General features: G+C 50.0%; 1 protein-coding gene across 1 annotated transcript; it reads left to right on the forward strand.

The window, feature by feature from the left end:
• Positions 1-4255: 4255 nt before the first annotated feature.
• LOC149363439 (uncharacterized) lies at positions 4256-5844 on the forward strand. The gene is made up of 2 exons (XM_089573478.1): positions 4256-4538; positions 4648-5844. The coding sequence occupies exon 2, from the start codon at positions 5140-5142 to the stop codon at positions 5626-5628; it is 489 nt and encodes a 162-aa protein (XP_089429604.1). The 5' UTR covers positions 4256-4538; positions 4648-5139; the 3' UTR covers positions 5629-5844.
• Positions 5845-18255: the final 12411 nt, after the last annotated feature.

Genomic DNA, 18255 nt, shown 5'->3' on the forward strand with positions numbered 1-18255 from the left:
CGTTTGTACGAAGTCCTGCCTCGAGTGACTGCCTGTGCGTCCCCGCGCAGAGGAATTGCCCACAAATAATGGCGCCCAACGTGCGGCCTTAATTAACACCTTGTGGACGATTTCTCTGCCGATTTCGGGACGTGCAGCCAGACTCGTGGCAGGCCCTCTTTGTTCAGGGCCACGCCGGACCGATAGGGTTAAGGAGCGGGTCAGGCGGAATGTTCGCGGGGTAGCGACTTGCGTAGTGTTGTAAATTTGTTAGGGGTTTTGTGTTATTTATGTAGTTTTCGGGCGTTTTGTGTTGTGTATTTCCGCGTGTTTGTAGATAGATTGTTGTGTATGTCAATGTTCTTGTTGCCATGAGCAGTTAGCCGGTGCGGCCGGACAGTTAGCGCGAACTATGCCTCCCAGAAAGGATGTTTCAGCCACGGCTTCGGATGGCGGGGCGGCCGGTAGTGAGTCGGTCGACGCGACGGCCGTAATGGAGCAGGTGACTGAGATGTTTGCCGCATTAGCCCGTCAGCTCGGTTCGGTGGCTGGCGCCAACCAGGCCGCAGCATCGGTAGCATCGGCGACAGCATCGCGCCCGCGGATAAATATGGAGGTCCCCTCCTTTTCCGGGTACACGGACGCGAAATCAGTCCACGAGTTTTTGCAACAACTCGAGGACTACCAGACGGCTCTGGGCGCCCCAGATGACGTAATGCTAGGGCAGGTCCTGCCTGTAGCACTCGTCGAGAGCGCGGCGCGATGGAGGCGCTGCCAGCCGACTTTCCAGTCGCTGGCGGACTTCAAAGACCGTTTCCGCGCCGAGTTCTTGCCGCCTGATTATGAGCGCCGGATGCTGGATGAGCTCGCGTTGCGCACCCAACACCCAGAGGAAAGCCTCCTCGAGTACGTACGCGCAATGCAAGAGCTGTACAAGAGGGCAGACCCGACGGCAACCGACCGAGATCAGGTTGCGCGTGTGATCAGGCAGTGCCATCCACGCTTCAAGCCGTATCTGCGGGGCCGCAGTTTTACAAACCTCGAGGCCCTAGCGCAGGAGGCCAAGAACGTGCAGGCGGATTTACTCGCCGAACTGCGCTACCGGCCGCCCCCCAGGCCGGCCGAATCGCTAGAACCGGGATGCGCATGGGATGGAGGCCGAGAATGCGCGATGAGGGCTCGGCGCGCCGAGGTAATGGCCGTGGAAAATCAGGCGGAACCCCCTGTTGTCCCTCGTGCGCTTGACCCGTACGCATTCGAGCAGCGGCGTCGTGCCGGTCTCACAGGCCACGCGCGGAGCGAGCGTCAGGAATGCGCGGAGAAAGGGGAGAGTCGTCCCAAACCGCTTCGTGGAACGAGGGGTCCTCCGTCCACGCGGCGGGTCAACGACCGGCTTTGCTGGAATTGCAACCAGCCCGGCCACGTGGCACGCGAATGCCAAGCTAGGCGTATGCAGGGAAACGCCAGGCGCTGGCGGTGATGTCTGGTGGCACCGACCTTTCACCGTCAGCGGGAGAATTTCATGGTTGTCAAGGCGCTAGTCAGGAAAAGAACTCCCGCGCCGGCGACGGGGAGGCCTTTGTCCCGCTCGCCTGTAGAGCTCAGGGAGTCGTTCCGCGCTCAAGCCCTTTTATGCTAGTGCAGTTAGCGGGTCGATGCTACTCTGCACTCGTAGACACGGGCTCAACGCTGTCACTGGTCGGTGACGAGGTGTACGAGGCCTGCCGGATAGGTAACATCCGTGTCAGACCGGCCGAAACCCCGTTAAGCATAGCAGCTGGGGCGGCAAAGGCAAAGGGAGCAGTGCGTCTTACGATGCGTTTTGACGGCAGAAAGCGGAGACATCGCTTCGTCTATCTGCCTGGCTTGTCGATACCAGTAATTCTGGGAAGGGATTTTCTCTCGAGCGAAGGCATTGTGCTCGACATGGGGGAGAATGGCTATCGTTACAGCCAGCTCGCCCCCCTCATTCCCTTCGAAAGCGCATCCTTGCCCGGCTGTCCTGCACAAAAGGTGGTTGTCCACACCTGTGCGACAGAAAGGCAGGTGAGCTCCCTCGAGACGCTGAGAGACGGTGGCCCGTTGGAAGCGATTATTGCGTCTTTCTCAGGACCCAGTAGTCAGCGCCGAAGGCTCGCGGAAACTTTACTCCCGTTTTCGGATTGCTTCACGGAGAAACCGGGCAGAACCGACCTGCTTCAGCACGAGATTCAGACGGGTGATACGCGCCCTTTCAGGTGTAACCCGAGGCCGTTAAGTGCGCATAAGAGGCAGCTTCTCGACTGTGCCCTTGACGAGATGATTGATACCGGTGCGGTGAGACCCTCCCAAAGTCCCTGGGCGTCCCCAGTGGTTCTAGCGCCGAAGAAAGATGGATCGGTCAGGCTGTGTGTTGATTATCGTAAGCTCAACTCACTGACGCCTACGGTTGCGTACCCTTTCCAGTCGATCGAGGCTGTGATGTACGCGTTAGGGAACGCGAGGTTCTTCACAGTCCTAGATGCAAGCAGAGGGTACCTGCAGATTGAGGTGGCCGAAGGTGACATTGAGAAAACCGCATTCACCTGCCACCGCGGGCTCTTCGAATTTACTCGACTCCCGTTTGGTTTGTCTAACGCCCCGAGCACGTTCATGCGACTGATGGACATCGTGCTGGGCGATGCAAGGTTCAACTACGCCATGGCGTACCTCGACGACGTTGTGATATTCTCACAGTCGTTCGAGGAGCACCTCATTCACCTGAATTCCGTTCTCGATAGAATGAGACGTGCCGGTCTAACCATAAATCCAAAGAAAGTGCAGTTGGCATCGAAGAGAGTGAACCTCTTGGGCTTTGTCGTGGATGATGGCACACTGAGACCGAATGATGACAAACTGCAGGCAATTCTGAACTACCCCTGCCCCATGGATGTGAAAAGCTTGCAGAGGTTTTTGGGGATGGTTGCGTTCTACAGGCAATTCATCCCGCGCTGTTCGGAGCTTGCAAGGCCACTGAACCTGCTGTTGCGTAAAGGCTCGAAGTGGGTCTGGGGCAAGGAACAGAGTGACGAATTTGTTGCCTTGGCTCGCGCGATAGCGAATACCGCTAGTCTGCGCCTCCCCGACCTGAACAAGCAGTTTGTCTTGCAGACAGACGCTAGTGACTACGGTGTTGGAGCTGTTTTGTTGCAGGAACACGAGGGCAAACTGCGCCCTGTCGCGTTCGCTAGTCGCACGCTCACATCGGCGGAGCGGAATTACTCCGTGACCGAAAAGGAATGCCTGGCGATCATGTTCGCATTGTCCAAGTTCGACATGTACCTAGACGGAGCGGTCTTCACCGTGCAGACAGATCATCAGGCATTGTCTTGGTTAAAGAGGCTAAAGAACCCCGCAGGCAGACTCGCGAGATGGGCGCTGACGTTGCAACGTTACGCGTACGCCATCGAGTACCGCCGGGGCAGCTTGAACAAGGTGGCCGATGCTTTATCGCGCGCACCATGGAATGCTGGCGGAAGCGCTTCAGAGGCGCAGCCCAGCTTTGTAAAAAGCGGCGTCACCGCTGTTGGAGAGGAAGAGAGGGCGGACGGGAGTGTCGCGCCCTGTTTGGAGAGAGAGGAGACGGACAAAGGTCCCGCATGGTGCTGTGACGGAAGGGAAACACAGCAGCTCGTGGCGGCGACCGCTCGCCTGCCTAGGAGCGAGGCAGAAAGAAATCTGTCTTGGGGAGTAGCGGTCAGTAGAGAAGAGCTGATCGAGGCCCAGAAAGCAGACGGTCTTTGCCAGCGGGTGCTGAAGGAGCTTGCGAGCAGCGCAGCTTGCACCGGGAACGCTGAGGGCAAGTACGACGCGTATCTGCTGGGCGATGATGGCTTGCTGCTCCGCTATATTCCCCAACTTGACGAGGAAGCGGCGATAGCATCCCCTTTCCGAGTCGTGGTCCCGAGAAGGTTGCGGAAGCGGTTCCTGCAGTACTTCCATGACTCAGCGCTGGCAGGCCATGGCAGCGGCAGTAAGACTTACGACAAGTTATGCCGTGTCGCGACCTGGCCAGGCATGAGAAAGGATGTGCTGGGATACGCCCGTACCTGCCCGGTATGCCAGGTAGCCAAGCCTCGGACGGGCAAGCCCGCTGGCATGATGAAGGCGGTAGTTAGCAACTACCCGTGGCAAGTGGTCGCGTGCGATATCATGGGACCCCTCCCTCGGTCCGCACGCGGAAACCAATTCATCCTGGTAATAACGGACCACTATTCCAAGTGGGTTGAGGTTTTCCCCCTTAGGAAGCTTGTGTCGGAACGAATTTGGGAAAAACTGTTGGAGACTTTCACTCGTTTCGGTTTCCCTTCCGACCTGATTACAGACAATGCTTCGTATTTCACAAGCAAAGTCTTTGTAGACTCCTGTCGGGCGCTTCAAATCCGCCACAGGAGAACGAGTCCCTACCACGCTCAGAGCAACATAACCGAGCGGGTGAATCGAAATCTGAAGAGCATGCTGGTCGCGACGACCGAGCAGCACAGAGATTGGGACGCGCGGCTGTCCGAACTGGCGTTCGCTACAAGGACAACCGTGAACAGGTCAGTGGGTATTACACCCGCTTACTTGAATTTTGAGAGAGAGATCGCTTTTCCGCTAGAGAATGCCCTACTCGACGCGGCGGGGCCTGCGCCCCCTCCGCTTTCGCAGTACGCGGCAAGGCTCCGGGAGCGCTTGGAGGCAGCGCAGCGCGCAGCCCGCGAAAACCTCGATGTGGCGCGCATGGAGCAGGCGGATCAGTACAACAAAGGTCGCCGTCACGTCGTTTTCAACACGGGCGACCTAGTACTCAAGAGAACGCACCCACTTAGTAACGCAGCGCGCGGTTTCGCCGCGTCGCTAGCGCACAAGTGGGCTGGGCCGTACGAAGTTACGGCACGGACTACGCCGCTCACCTACCAGTTGCGGTTGTTGACAAACGGCGAAACCGCCGGTCCGGTGCATGTCGCTGATTTGAAGGCTTTCCACCTTCGCAAGGACGATGGCTGCGAAGCGGTGGAAAATCAGCGCGATGCGGCGATCTCACCCCCGGGAGGACGAGCAGGTAGCGGTGCGGTTTGCAACCGACGCTACAACCTGAGGACCAGGTAGCACCCGTGTCTCTCGATCAATTATCACTCGCAGTGCTCTCGCCCTCTCAGTATGTCTTCTAGGAAGCTCCAGCGGACCGACGCCCGTGGCTCGGACTCCAGAAGGCAAGGCAGACCACCGTCGAACGGTGGCCGCCATCAAGGCGCGCCACCCGGCTGGCGGCAGGAGCCGCGCGAGTGGCGCAGGTTCCACGGCCGCGGTGGCCCCCACCGCCCGCCAAACCACATGCCTAACCACTGGAGAGCACCTCCCAGTGGTGCAGGCCAACGCAAGAGGGCCAGTGACGACCAGGCGCAGGGCCCCCCTCAGCGCCCAGCCGGCGCTTCGGCCGCCGAGCAGCCGCAACCCAAGCGGCCCAGGGTCCTGCGGCACGTGGCCACCTGGACCACGGTCACCAACGGAGCGGCCATCTCGTACTGCGCGCGGTCCAGGTGGCGGGACCAGGCGCAGCCCCTTCGCGGCGGAAAGGCGCTAGGCGGCTGCAGCGCCTTCCCCCGCTGCGCCACTGCAGAGGGGCAGCCCGGAGGAGGCGGCCCTTAGCAATCCTCCAGTCCAGCCGCCCAGACCTGCTGTCCCCGGCGGCCGAGGAGCTTTGGAGGGCGCTGCCGGCAGGGCCCCCAGCGGAGCCAGGCGCCTCGCTCCCCCAGGCGGCTCGTGAGGAGCCCGTCCAGCCAGCGGTGAGCGGCCCCCCGGCGAGCACCCCTCCCCCCTGCGACGACTCTATGGACCCGGACCCGGAGGTCATCGACCGCCTACTGGCGGACCCCGGGACGGACGTTTGAGGGGGGGGGAGATGTAGGGTCTGCTCGCGGGCCACTCAAATCTCGCGCCGTTCACCGCGGGTACTCTCGGACCCCTTCTTCCCGAGTGGTGGGGCGGGGGGAGAGAGGCGAGGAGAAAGCCTTTATAAGGCGAGACCGGGCAGGCTCGCGCTCTCTTGCTCCTGGACCAGCCCTGCCAAAAGGACCACCTGACCCAGCTGCCACGACGACGACCGGCCCCCCTGCCATGTGAGAATAAACGTTTGTACGAAGTCCTGCCTCGAGTGACTGCCTGTGCGTCCCCGCGCAGAGGAATTGCCCACAAGGCTTATGAATTTTTGCTGTAAAGAACATCTTGAAGGTGTTGTTCTCAATACGGTCTATCCGATTCACAAGGCCATTTAAGTTGTGCTGGGAACATAACTACCTGACTTTTTTTCTTTGCACGGACCAATGATTTTTTATTCTGGTGATTGAAGAGCGAGTGGCCGGCTTCACAAGCTTTTGAGGAAAAATGCCTTTAGGGAAGACAGCGAATCCCCCATCTTTATCAGCCAACAGAACGGATAGTGAATTTTCTTTAAGATATGTGAGTGTGCGACTGGCAGGAATGTTACAGTTTGACGCTCATACCGTTTCACAGCGTGCATGACCTCAGATATGCATCTTTGCTGCTCACTTTCCGCGGCAAGGCGAGATGCATGCCGAACCATTGATAAAAAAAAACCGGCGGTGTTTTCTTCGGTGGAACAGCGAATTTTGGTCCCAGTTCTAGCACATGACACACATGGAAGAGAAATCCCACCTGTGCAGTAGACGGCGTTCGCAGCTGTTGTATTCTTCTTCGGAAGAAGCGCCCGCAAGTGAGGCAGGGCTTGTTGCCAGAAGAAGTCAGTGCATCTGTCACCGATGGCAAGATGTTCACGGCAAACCTGCTTGCTTCTCGAGGGACCACATATTGCTTGTAGTTGAAGGTGCAAAGCATCTCTATGAAGGCGGTTCAGCTCCTTCCATTTCGACCTCATAATTTTGCACATCCTGATGCCATGGCCTTGTGACGTCAGGTAGCCTTGAAACAAGCGGCGGAGTTCAGGCGGTAAAACATCCTTGCGGATGTAGAACCCGAGCGCCCCTGAGTTGCAGGCGGCCGTAGTGATGAAACGAACCAGTATAGACGGACGCAAACAAAAATATGGGAAAGGGCCCTTTGTAGAAGAAATAAAATCTGCTAAGGTAGCAGCTTGGGCGAGTTGATGGTTCTTCATTCTAAAACAGCGCAAAAAAGACACGGACCAAAACAAGCGGCGCATCCCACCAAAACATGCAGCGCAAAACATGCAGCGCATCCCACCCAGAATCAGAGAAATGTGAGGCTGAATTAGAGCACTGCATCATCTTAGCCGAGCACGCAGATAAACTCACCAGTGAGGTGATTGAGGCGTTTAACATACCATACAATACATAGCGATATAATAGCGCAGAGTAGGACAGGACACACGGAGAAGACACGAACAACACGAGCGCTAACTTCCAACAAAATTTTTATTACACACATGCAACATATTTAACACCAAAACCACGTCATCACCTGTGCTATCAGTAACGTTGTCTGAGAAATGATAGCTCCTTATCCGATAAAAAGATAGAAGGAGTGCTTATACGTGTCTCCCTCGAAGAATTTATCCTCTCTGCTTCAATTATTAACCGCGTGGTCATGTCCCTACTTTTTGCAAGGACAGCAGTTTTCTCAAAAAATGGTTTGCATGTTTTTGATTCGCATAAATGAATGTGATCAACAAGTGATTTCTCTTTCCCGTTCTTGACGTCGCGTGCGTGTTCCATTAATCGTTGATTGAGGCATCTCCCCGTCTGGCCGATGTAATGGCCCCCGCATGATAACGGTATTTTATACACGACACCTTCAATGCATGACACGTACGGCTTCTGATGACGAGTCGTGCATCCACGTGTTCTGTTGCTGCTGCTTTTCCCAATCTTGCACAACGAGGCAAGTTTTTTTGGCGCCGAAAATACGACAGTTGCGTTTGCCCGCTGTCCAATCCTTTTAAGATTATGAGAAATCTTGTGCAGATATGGCAATACAATAAAGCGCTTCCTTTCACCATGCATCGGGGCCTGTTGACATTTATCTTCATTCAGTTTTCTTAAAAGCTTCTCGGCAACAGACACCTGGACATCGGTGGGGTACCCAGCATCAGTCAGCCTTTTAGTCTGCTCCTTAAAACTTTCATCCATCCTGTGCGTACAAGATTTTCTCAGGGAGTTCTGAAAACACATGTTGACGATGGCTCTTTTTACGAGTTTGGAGTGTGCAGAATGATAGGGTAATACATGCTTGTTACTACGAGGCTGGTAGGTCCAGCAAATGTGATTAGAATGAAAGGTGAAGTTGAGATCTAAAAACCTGATAGAATCATTTACTGGAAATTCAGTGGTCAAAACAAGTGGGTCAAAACAATCCTTCATGATAGTTAAAATTTCTACGGCTTTTGATTTTAGTGAGCCAGAGTCACTGCTAACAAGGATTAGGAAATCATCAACAAATCTGAAGATTTTCAAAACATTCATGCCATCAAGGCGACTAATAACAGTCTTGTCAAGTTGGGATAAAAACAGGTTACTTAAAACCGGGGCTAAGCATGACCCGATACATATTCCGTCCTTTTGAAGGTACGGTTTTCCTATCCAGTTTATAAACGTTGATTGCAAATAAAATGCTAAAAGCTCTAGGAAGTTGCCCACTGAGATACCCGCCGTGTTTTGGAAGGCAATGTACCCGAAATCTTCAATATATTCCTCAACACAGCAAAGTACCTTGTCATTTGGCAGCGAATAATATAGGTCCTTAATATCCACTGAAAACGCGTTAATATTGTCACCACGCCAGTTCCGGACAAACTCTATGATTTCACCAGAATTCTTAACAGCAAAAGGATCGTCATTCCGTAAAAGGTTCAACTTTTCTTGCAAATACATGGAAACAGGTTTTTGCCATGTGCCAGTTTCCAAAATTATAACCCTGAATGGTTGTTCTGGCTTATGCGTTTTAACGCTGAAAAACACGTCTAGAAAATCTTTCTTTGGCTCACCTATTAATTTTGCAAGCTTGGTAAGGTTGAACCGATTACACAGCTTCTTTGCTTCGGCCTTTACTTTTGATATAACTATATCGTCACGAGAGACAAACACGGAGGACACGGCTACGTCGGCCTTAGAAGAGTAAAGTTCGAAAGATGAAACCGCAACCGCAATAAACTGCAATAAACTGGAAACCGCAATAAACCGCAATAAACTGGAAAGGAAAACCGTACCTTCAAAAGGACGGAATATGTATCGGGTCATGCTTAGCCCCGGTTTTAAGTAACCTGTTTTTATCCCAACTTGACAAGACTGTTATTAGTCGCCTTGATGGCATGAATGTTTTGAAAATCTTCAGATTTGTTGATGATTTCCTAATCCTTGTTAGCAGTGACTCTGGCTCACTAAAATCAAAAGCCGTAGAAATTTTAACTATCATGAAGGATTGTTTTGACCCACTTGTTTTGACCACTGAATTTCCAGTAAATGATTCTATCAGGTTTTTAGATCTCAACTTCACCTTTCATTCTAATCACATTTGCTGGACCTACCAGCCTCGTAGTAACAAGCATGTATTACCCTATCATTCTGCACACTCCAAACTCGTAAAAAGAGCCATCGTCAACATGTGTTTTCAGAACTCCCTGAGAAAATCTTGTACGCACAGGATGGATGAAAGTTTTAAGGAGCAGACTAAAAGGCTGACTGATGCTGGGTACCCCACCGATGTCCAGGTGTCTGTTGCCGAGAAGCTTTTAAGAAAACTGAATGAAGATAAATGTCAACAGGCCCCGATGCATGGCGAAAGGAAGCGCTTTATTGTATTGCCATATCTGCACAAGATTTCTCATAATCTTAAAAGGATTGGACAGCGGGCAAACGCAACTGTCGTATTTTCGGCGCCAAAAAAACTTGCCTCGTTGTGCAAGATTGGGAAAAGCAGCAGCAACAGAACACGTGGATGCACGACTCGTCATCAGAAGCCGTACGTGTCATGCATTGAAGGTGTCGTGTATAAAATACCGTTATCATGCGGGGGCCATTACATCGGCCAGACGGGGAGATGCCTCAATCAACGATTAATGGAACACGCACGCGACGTCAAGAACGGGAAAGAGAAATCACTTGTTGATCACATTCATTTATGCGAATCAAAAACATGCAAACCATTTTTTGAGAAAACTGCTGTCCTTGCAAAAAGTAGGGACATGACCACGCGGTTAATAATTGAAGCAGAGAGGATAAATTCTTCGAGGGAGACACGTATAAGCACTCCTTCTATCTTTTTATCGGATAAGGAGCTATCATTTCTCAGACAACGTTACTGATAGCACAGGTGATGACGTGGTTTTGGTGTTAAATATGTTGCATGTGTGTAATAAAAATTTTGTTGGAAGTTAGCGCTCGTGTTGTTCGTGTCTTCTCCGTGTGTCCTGTCCTACTCTGCGCTATTATATCGCTATGATCATGCACCAACAAGCCCAAAAAGCTACGCTTTTGAACATACAATACAGACGCGTGTGTCAGTGTGCCATCAGTTCTTTTATCTGACAAGCAATTGATGTATCTTTCTGCCAATATGTGAAACCTTTGACGACAAGGATGCTTTGATTATTTCACTCCCTCTACTTTTCTGCCTTTCCCACTACTTTCAGCTTGATTGCGCGCCTACATTATATAAGGAGATAAATCTGCCATAAAATCCTAGTTGTGAGTCAGCGCCTGTTTGTACGTCTCTTCCTCTGGTCCGTGTTTTTTTTTTTTTGCGTAGTTTTAGAATGAACGAGTAAGGAGGTCGATATGAGTGCTATTACTAGCACGAAAAGATTGTCGATTAGCGTGAGAAAGTAGTCAAGTGAGCTTTATAGCATTGAAGCGCAGAACGCAGCACTAGCTCAGCACATTGTTTATAAGGACAGCTCACAGTTTGGATGATGATAAAAACTTCGTTATCGGCGGAGCCCCTATAGTTCAAATTTCAGTTGTGGGCTGGTTCCTAGTCATGAGTAGTGGCCGGCAGCCCCTGCGTCAGGGCAATCTTCTTTGCCCACTGCTGTCTAGGCTCAGTTACGAGGCTGGGTCGGAGATAGAGACTACGACCTCCCACCCCTCTGAGTCCGTGAGAGCCCATTGGGCCGGTGGTTGCAGTTGTCGGCAGATTAGCATAATGTGGTCGAATGTGGCTCTTGGCGCCCCACAGAGGGAACATTCGGGGGTGTGAGTAGAAGGGAAGAAAAGCGCAAGGAGCGCTGTGGAGGGAAAGGTGCGAGCCTGGAGATGTCGCCAGGTGGTCTGTGGTTTTGTCAGGGATGTGTGGTTGGGGGTTAAGTAGACGTCCTTCGTGGTAGTGTGTGATCAGCCAGTCTCTCGCGCTGCATTGTAGTAGTAGTATAAAACTTTATTCCGCAAAATGGGACGGGGTTTAGGGGTTGGGGTCTTGAGCTGCAGGTGGTGTTCCTAGGTACAGGATCCCATTGGTTCTTGCTGCTTCTTCGGCCCGCTCAACCAGCGCAAGCTGATATTGCGGGTAGGAGCTGTATAGAATCTCCTCCCACTGCTCGACTGACGGGTTTGTAATTTTGAGCTCTATCCGGCTCGCCAGACAGCCCATGGGGAGAGGTAGAAGGTGGCTATCTGTCCGCACCACAGGCGTTCTGGAGTGTATTGGGTAGGCCAGATCTTACTGTGTATGCAGCGACTTGGGTATGAGTTTGCTTGTAGCCATCTCCATGTAGTTGCCTGATGTCTTGTGAGTGTCTTGTGGGGAAGCGGGTATCTACGGCGTCCTAACTTCCAAAACATGGTGAGCTCCCCGTAGCTGTTCGGAGTAGTGTTGGTTTCCCCCTTGTCGTCGCTCGCTCGCTTTATATAACCTCGAACTACAACGTCGACTTTAAAGCTTCCCTCCACTCCTCCGTGCCCAAGTGCCCATACCACATTTTGCTTGTTTTTGAGTTTTGTCGCCTCCCTTAGGAGGGTGCCGGCCTGCATGCTTATTCTTCTCCTTAGGAAGTGTCTTTATGCAGCCTGTGAGTCTGTTACTATTTTGTAGCTCTTGTTTTTTCTGCCTGGGTCTTCGGTAGCCGCCACTCGGTTGACGTACGCTCGAGAAGCGAAATGGGCCACTTCGTACCGGGATGGAACGAACGGGCCGGTATCTAGGCTGTTTGGATGGAGCGAGGTGGTTGGGGCTTGGAAGTGAGAATTTTATAGGCGGCAGAAAGTATCAATATGTCCGCGGGCAGAGAGGAGTGGCAGTGGAAGACGATATTACTAGCGCGATGGCTGCTTCTTCGGCCTCTATATTGATGTGTTTGCCTGATACAGCCTGATGTCGTTTGTTGTTAGTTGTTGGAGAGTACGCAGAGGGCGTAAGCTGAGGGGTGGGAGCATTCTGCGGCGTCTGCGTAGACTATGACAGGTTCGTTTTCTTACGCTTTATGCAAGGTGGGGTCCAGTTTGGATTGCGTGTTTCGTTCTATCGCAATGTGTTTTTTTCTCCGAGGAAGAACCCTTCTATCTGAAACATAAAAATTCAGAATATTTGTGGAAAGCGTTTTATTTATGGGTAGTACAGCGAAGTCTTCAACACACGCAAGTGGTTTATACGGGTTTTGGAAATTGAAAATTAATTTACGAGAGAAGGCAGTGGCGCAGTGTCTATCTCACATGACTCCATTCTTTGGTCCTGCTGCACCCACGTAAAGGGTGTCAGGTTGCTTGCCGAATTTCTTCTGCACGGCTCCCCCTCTTGCTTTCCTCCTCTCGATGTTATATTCGAGATGCATATTCCGCGGAATGGGGCGCAGGTTGATGCGTCTCCTCACATCGCGTGGTACCTCTTCCCTTTGGTCTATTGTATAGGGCAGATTAACGTGGATCTTCTCGAGCAGTTCTCTGCCGGGTTTTGTTAGTACGAGCCTATTCAGCTGTGAGAGCCATTGTGCTTCCCACATCTCTTTGACGGTATTATGTACTCCTAGAGCCATGAGCTTTGCTGTTCGCGTGGAGTTCGATAGCTCGGTAGTTCGGTGGTTCGGTGGGTTCGGAGGAGGCCGAAGAGGCCGCCATTGCCCTGGCCATCACACGCATGGAGGCCTGATATTGTAATGGGTTTTATACAGGTGAAGGCTGGACGGAACACAGCTGGCCGCAAACGGCTCAGAGCCCAGATCAGTCTGCGCGCGCCTCCCCCTTCTTCCTCTAAGTACTCAGTAAGCCGCTACGCGGCGCAACAATACATTCTATCCGACTCTAAAGCTGCCATACTAAATTTTGCTCGCGGGAGAGTTCCCTTCCCTGCATTTCGCATACTAAACGCCCTCGCCACACACCCGCCCCGCCACATGGAGCTGATATTGGTGCCTGCCCACTGCGGGATGCCCGGAAACGAGGCCGCCAACGCTTTAGCCCGAAGTTCTCTCAACCGGGCACCGGTGGCCTCCGACCTGGGGTTCTTGCGGGAGCGCATGTACTCATTCAGTGAAATGACTCAGGCCTGCAAAGCCGAGCTTTGGCTCTGCCCTCCACCCCATCCTTCTCTCGACAATTATCATCAGACGCTTTGGAGGCGGCTCCAAACACGCACTTTACCCTCCCCTTACATACGCTCGCGCTATCACCAAGTCTACACAAACCACTCCTGTATCCTCTGCCACCATCCTCTGCCACCACCCCAAAGCCACTCTCGACCATATCCTTTTCCTCTACCCACGGATGCTCCCCCGCAATCCTGGAACACCTTACCACTTGGGAGGCTTGGGAGACCCTACTGCGTTCTGAGGACACGGCCAAGCAAGCCATCGCCACAGGCCGGGCTGCCAGCGTCATGAGCCTTCAGGATATGAACGTTTGAGTGCAGTTAGGCCGTGCGGGGGCCTACGGACCTGTGTGTCCCAAACTCCCCTGTTGCAACTAAAGTTTTCACTACCATCCATCCCTTCTTTCACTCTTTCCTCTTGTCTCTGAACTCTCCTCTATCTGCACATGGCAGCGGTGGTGGTTCAGCTCGAGCCAGTTGGCAGGCCCATGCACTTTCCACCGCTCATGCACCACACCATACGGTTTTATGCCGAAGCTACCTCAAAATGTAAATTTTGCCGCGGTATACCTTCTTCATCCCTTAATTTACGGATTTGCTCAGGTTACAAATGGTAAATATCCAAAACCAAAAAAATAAAATACCTGCGAAGTTACCGTGTGGCTGAGTCTAGCGAAAACTTTTACAGACAGTTAATATCAGTTAAAAACCAAGCACAACGGACGGTGACACGGATATAGATATATAAAGCGCTCCGGTTACATCAAATATTAAATAAATAAATGTAATTTTCCTATCCATTTTAAAAAAATGGGGAAACATGCAGAGTTACTCTCTCCGAGCGCTCTTTTCAGGTTGTTTCACCAGAGTAATAATTTTTAAGAATTCATAATATACAGAACATTTGAGAAAGAACGAGCGCGCAAACACAGGGATAGAGACAGGATACGTTCACTGAGTTATATATATCAGCGGAAACCTACCAGCCTCCAAAGAGATCTTATTTATTTTTTATTTATTGAATACTGCGGACATGCTGTATGTCCAAACAGGAGAGGGAAATACATACAGGAGGGAAAAGCAAAACAGGTGCGATAGTAACGAACGATATAAATACAACAAAACAAGCAACGCAAAAGTACAATTGAGAACGCGGTTACAGCACAGCTACTAAACCAGCAGTGAAAATCAAGAATGATTACAAAACAACGGAGAGTTCTCCGGTAGAGCATTCCATTGAGAAACTGTTCTCGGAAAAAAAAGAAAACTTGTAGGCATCTGTGCGTGCAAAAATAGGTTTCAGGCTAAGGGCATGCTTATGGCGCGAGGCTCGTGTGGAATCATTAACGATGTAATTTTCAGGTCGGATACCAAGTCGAGAAAAGTATAATGAATGAAGGAAGTTGAGACGGGCTTTCTTCCTTCTATCTGCCAGTGGTTCTAAGTCTGCGAGTTTCAACATGGCGGAAGGAGAGTCTAGGCGCCTGTAACGGTTGCAAATGAATCGTGCTGCAAGACGTTGCATTCTTTCTAGTTTTTGAATGTCATCTACCGTGTAGGGGTCCCATACAATGCAGGCATATTCGAGACTGGGCCTTAGAATAGATTTATATGCTTTCAGTCTTAGGGCACTAGGGCAACCGCTCATCCGAAGCTTCAGAAATCCTAGCTTTTTGCGGGTGGAGGAGCATATATTTTCGATGTGTTTCGTCCATTTGAGCCGGGACGTTATTGTGACAGCTAGATACTTATATTCTTTTACAGCTCTGATTGCAATGTTATTAATGTTGTATAAAAAATTATGTTGCGTGGTCTTTTTACAGATGCAAAGAGAAACTGTTTTGTCAAAGTTAATAACCATTTCCCATTCATTACACCATTTAGCTAAATATTGTAGATTTGCATTCAAAGTAAGCTGGTCAGACACAGATTTGATAGACTTAAATATAATACAATCATCCGCAAACAGCTTTACGGACACAGAGGGATCGAGAGCTTCTGGGAGATCGTTTATATAGATATTGAATAGTACTGGACCCAGAACCGATCCCTGAGACACACCTGAGTAAACCTCTAAGAATCGAGAGGTGGCTCCATCGATGTCGACAAACTGCTTTCGCTTTGATAAGTATGATGTGACCCAGTTTATTATTTGATCCGGAATGCCTAATAATTTCATTTTTATTACTAGTTTATGATGAGGTACTCTATCGAAAGCTTTAGAATAATCTAAAAAAATCATGTCGACCTGGCCACCGCAATCAAGCACTTTAGCAAGTTCATCTACAGTGACCACTAGCTGTGTTGTAGTTGAGAATCCTCGACGGAAGCCATGTTGCGCTTTGGTCATTATTCCCGTGTGGTCTAAATAATTATTGAGGTATTTGGTCGACAAACTGAAGGAAAAAATCTGAAAGAAAATCTGAAGGAAAAAAAGTAATCGAAACACGTTAATTAGCGAGACTGCGTGTCTCTGTGTAGGCAAAAGATGTCAGAAAAAACAGTCTCAAATTATCAAAAAAATTCGATGTAATGAATTTGAATTAACCCAACTTGTGTTAAAGTCCTGTTCAATTTTTGAATTCCCTTGACCCACTTATCACAACCTAATGGCCGAAATGAAAATGAAAAATTTACCGGTATTTAGTGGAATTTGTGCACAAATAAACAAGAAAAATGAACAATGAGAACGAACGGTGTTCGTAATTCCAAGCAATTTAAGGTTTATAACCTGAAACGCCTCGTTTCTTTATCTCCTCTATGCGTGGTCGCTTATCAACATTTTTGCTCCTTTTTTATACATTTATAAACTCCATTGAATGAATGCATACTAAGAAAAGGCGCGCAAATAATGAATTTTCGAATATAAATCAAACACAAAAAGTCAGCTTCAAATACCAAATTGAATATCGTAAAAAGATATTTAAGCAACTTACATGCCAGTTATGGGAAAACATTGGAATTGTATTTGAATTACGATCTATATGTATTCCCATTGCATTTGAATTATTTTCCAATTCAATTCTGATTCCATTCTATAGATTTGGTGGAGATGTAAGTTCTGGTACTGACTTCCTCTACGTAACATTTCGTTTTTTCCCGCCTTTAATGACGCCACACAGCTGCTTCAACTGATGCGAGATTTTTAATGCCGCCACTTGTGGCGGTCACCGCTTTTTCGTGAAAATGAACCATTCAGTGCTTCAGCAATATTAATGAAGCACAGGAGCGTTTATTGGCAATAAAATTTTATTCCGCATGCTGAAACTTTATTTTTGTTCAAGAACAGCCTAGGAATGATCAACGCCAAATCATTGGCGAGAATTAGTGGTATCGCGCTTCGAAGCATAATTCTTGCTTACGATACCACCATGACTGTATTTTAAAACCACCTTAGGCTCTGGATAAAAAAAAAAAAACTGTTCTTGGTTGGGCCACCCTAATTATATTTATGGGAGTAAAATATCCTAGCTTTTTCAAAAAAAGGAAAGGGAAAGAAGATATTGGGCGCTATTGCGAAAAGCTATATGTATTAAAGCCATCATAACGCGTAAAAACGTCATATCCAGAGGTTGGCCTATCATATATGTGAACACCGACGGCATGTGCTCTTTATCGCGTAGGAAATCGCCCACATATCACCGTAAAAAGTCGCAAGTTCTCATCCTTTCTGAGGTAAGTTGCAAAACACAGCGCAGTTGAGTTCAGCGGCGCGATGAATTTGCACAAAGTCACACTCAAACGGTGTAAAAACCTGCCGATTTTATGTAGATATGATGCAAATGCTATGTCATCGCTGTGTCACGTGACTGCATGCTTTCGCCCTGCCGATATCTTCCCCCACCGAGCCAACCTAGCGCAGATCAAGCTGTAGGCGAGCAAGTTTTTTTGGAGTCAACCTGCTAGAAACGTCAGTTGGCCGGAGAAGTGAGACTTCAAGCATAACACCACGTCATTTGTCACGTGCCAGATGACGTGGCTTATATAAACTGTGTGGGGGAACCCTGCTCTGCCGCTGAAATGTCGTGGAAGCGCATCATTGCGTTAAACACGGTGTCATATTGTTCAGGCGACAGGCCCGAACTCAGCGCAGCGACAAACAATCAGGCAGCCGAAGAACTCAAACTGCTTATTGATAGGACTTGTATCTGCAGTCTAAAAACAGCTGGCAGAAATATCGGAAAGTGTACTGGGCGGCAGTCGCGATGCTATTGTTGCTGGGTCTCGTACGCGCTCAAAGGAAAGACCACTGTTAACTTCCTAGATCAGACGCGTGGCTCAAGCACCGACAATTTCGCCCATCGTTGAAACGACCGCGTGTTATCGTTAGTATTCTAGAGGTCATTCGTCCGGTCTCGGAGAGCAAACAGAGGACAAGGGTTTGGGCAAAAGGTGATCAATAAAGAAATTGGCAAACAAAGAAGGCCGGCGACCTGAAGAATCGTTGCGTCTCCACACATTTTGCGCCTAGTGCGCCGGGTTATACACCCCTTGTCGCAAACGAAAGAGACAGTATGCGCTTTGAAAAAAAAAAAAAAAGCCTACGCACCTAGCTTTTTTTATTAAACCTTCCAATGGTCGTAATGAATTGCTGCTAGGGTATATATATTTAGCTTTGCGTCTCAGTTATCTCGGTGTGGGCAGCGCTTGTCTAGACCTGGAGTAAGGGCTTTTTCGTGACTCGCCCTGGTTATCAGCCCAGCGACGGTTCTAAAGTGGAAAACCGATACCCTCGCCACGCACCGATAAAAAGATAGCAGACTGACA

This window comes from Amblyomma mixtum, chromosome 2 (assembly GCF_055824585.1).
Source record: "Amblyomma mixtum isolate Tamu chromosome 2, ASM5582458v1, whole genome shotgun sequence".
Classification (NCBI taxonomy): Eukaryota; Metazoa; Arthropoda; class Arachnida; order Ixodida; family Ixodidae; genus Amblyomma; species Amblyomma mixtum.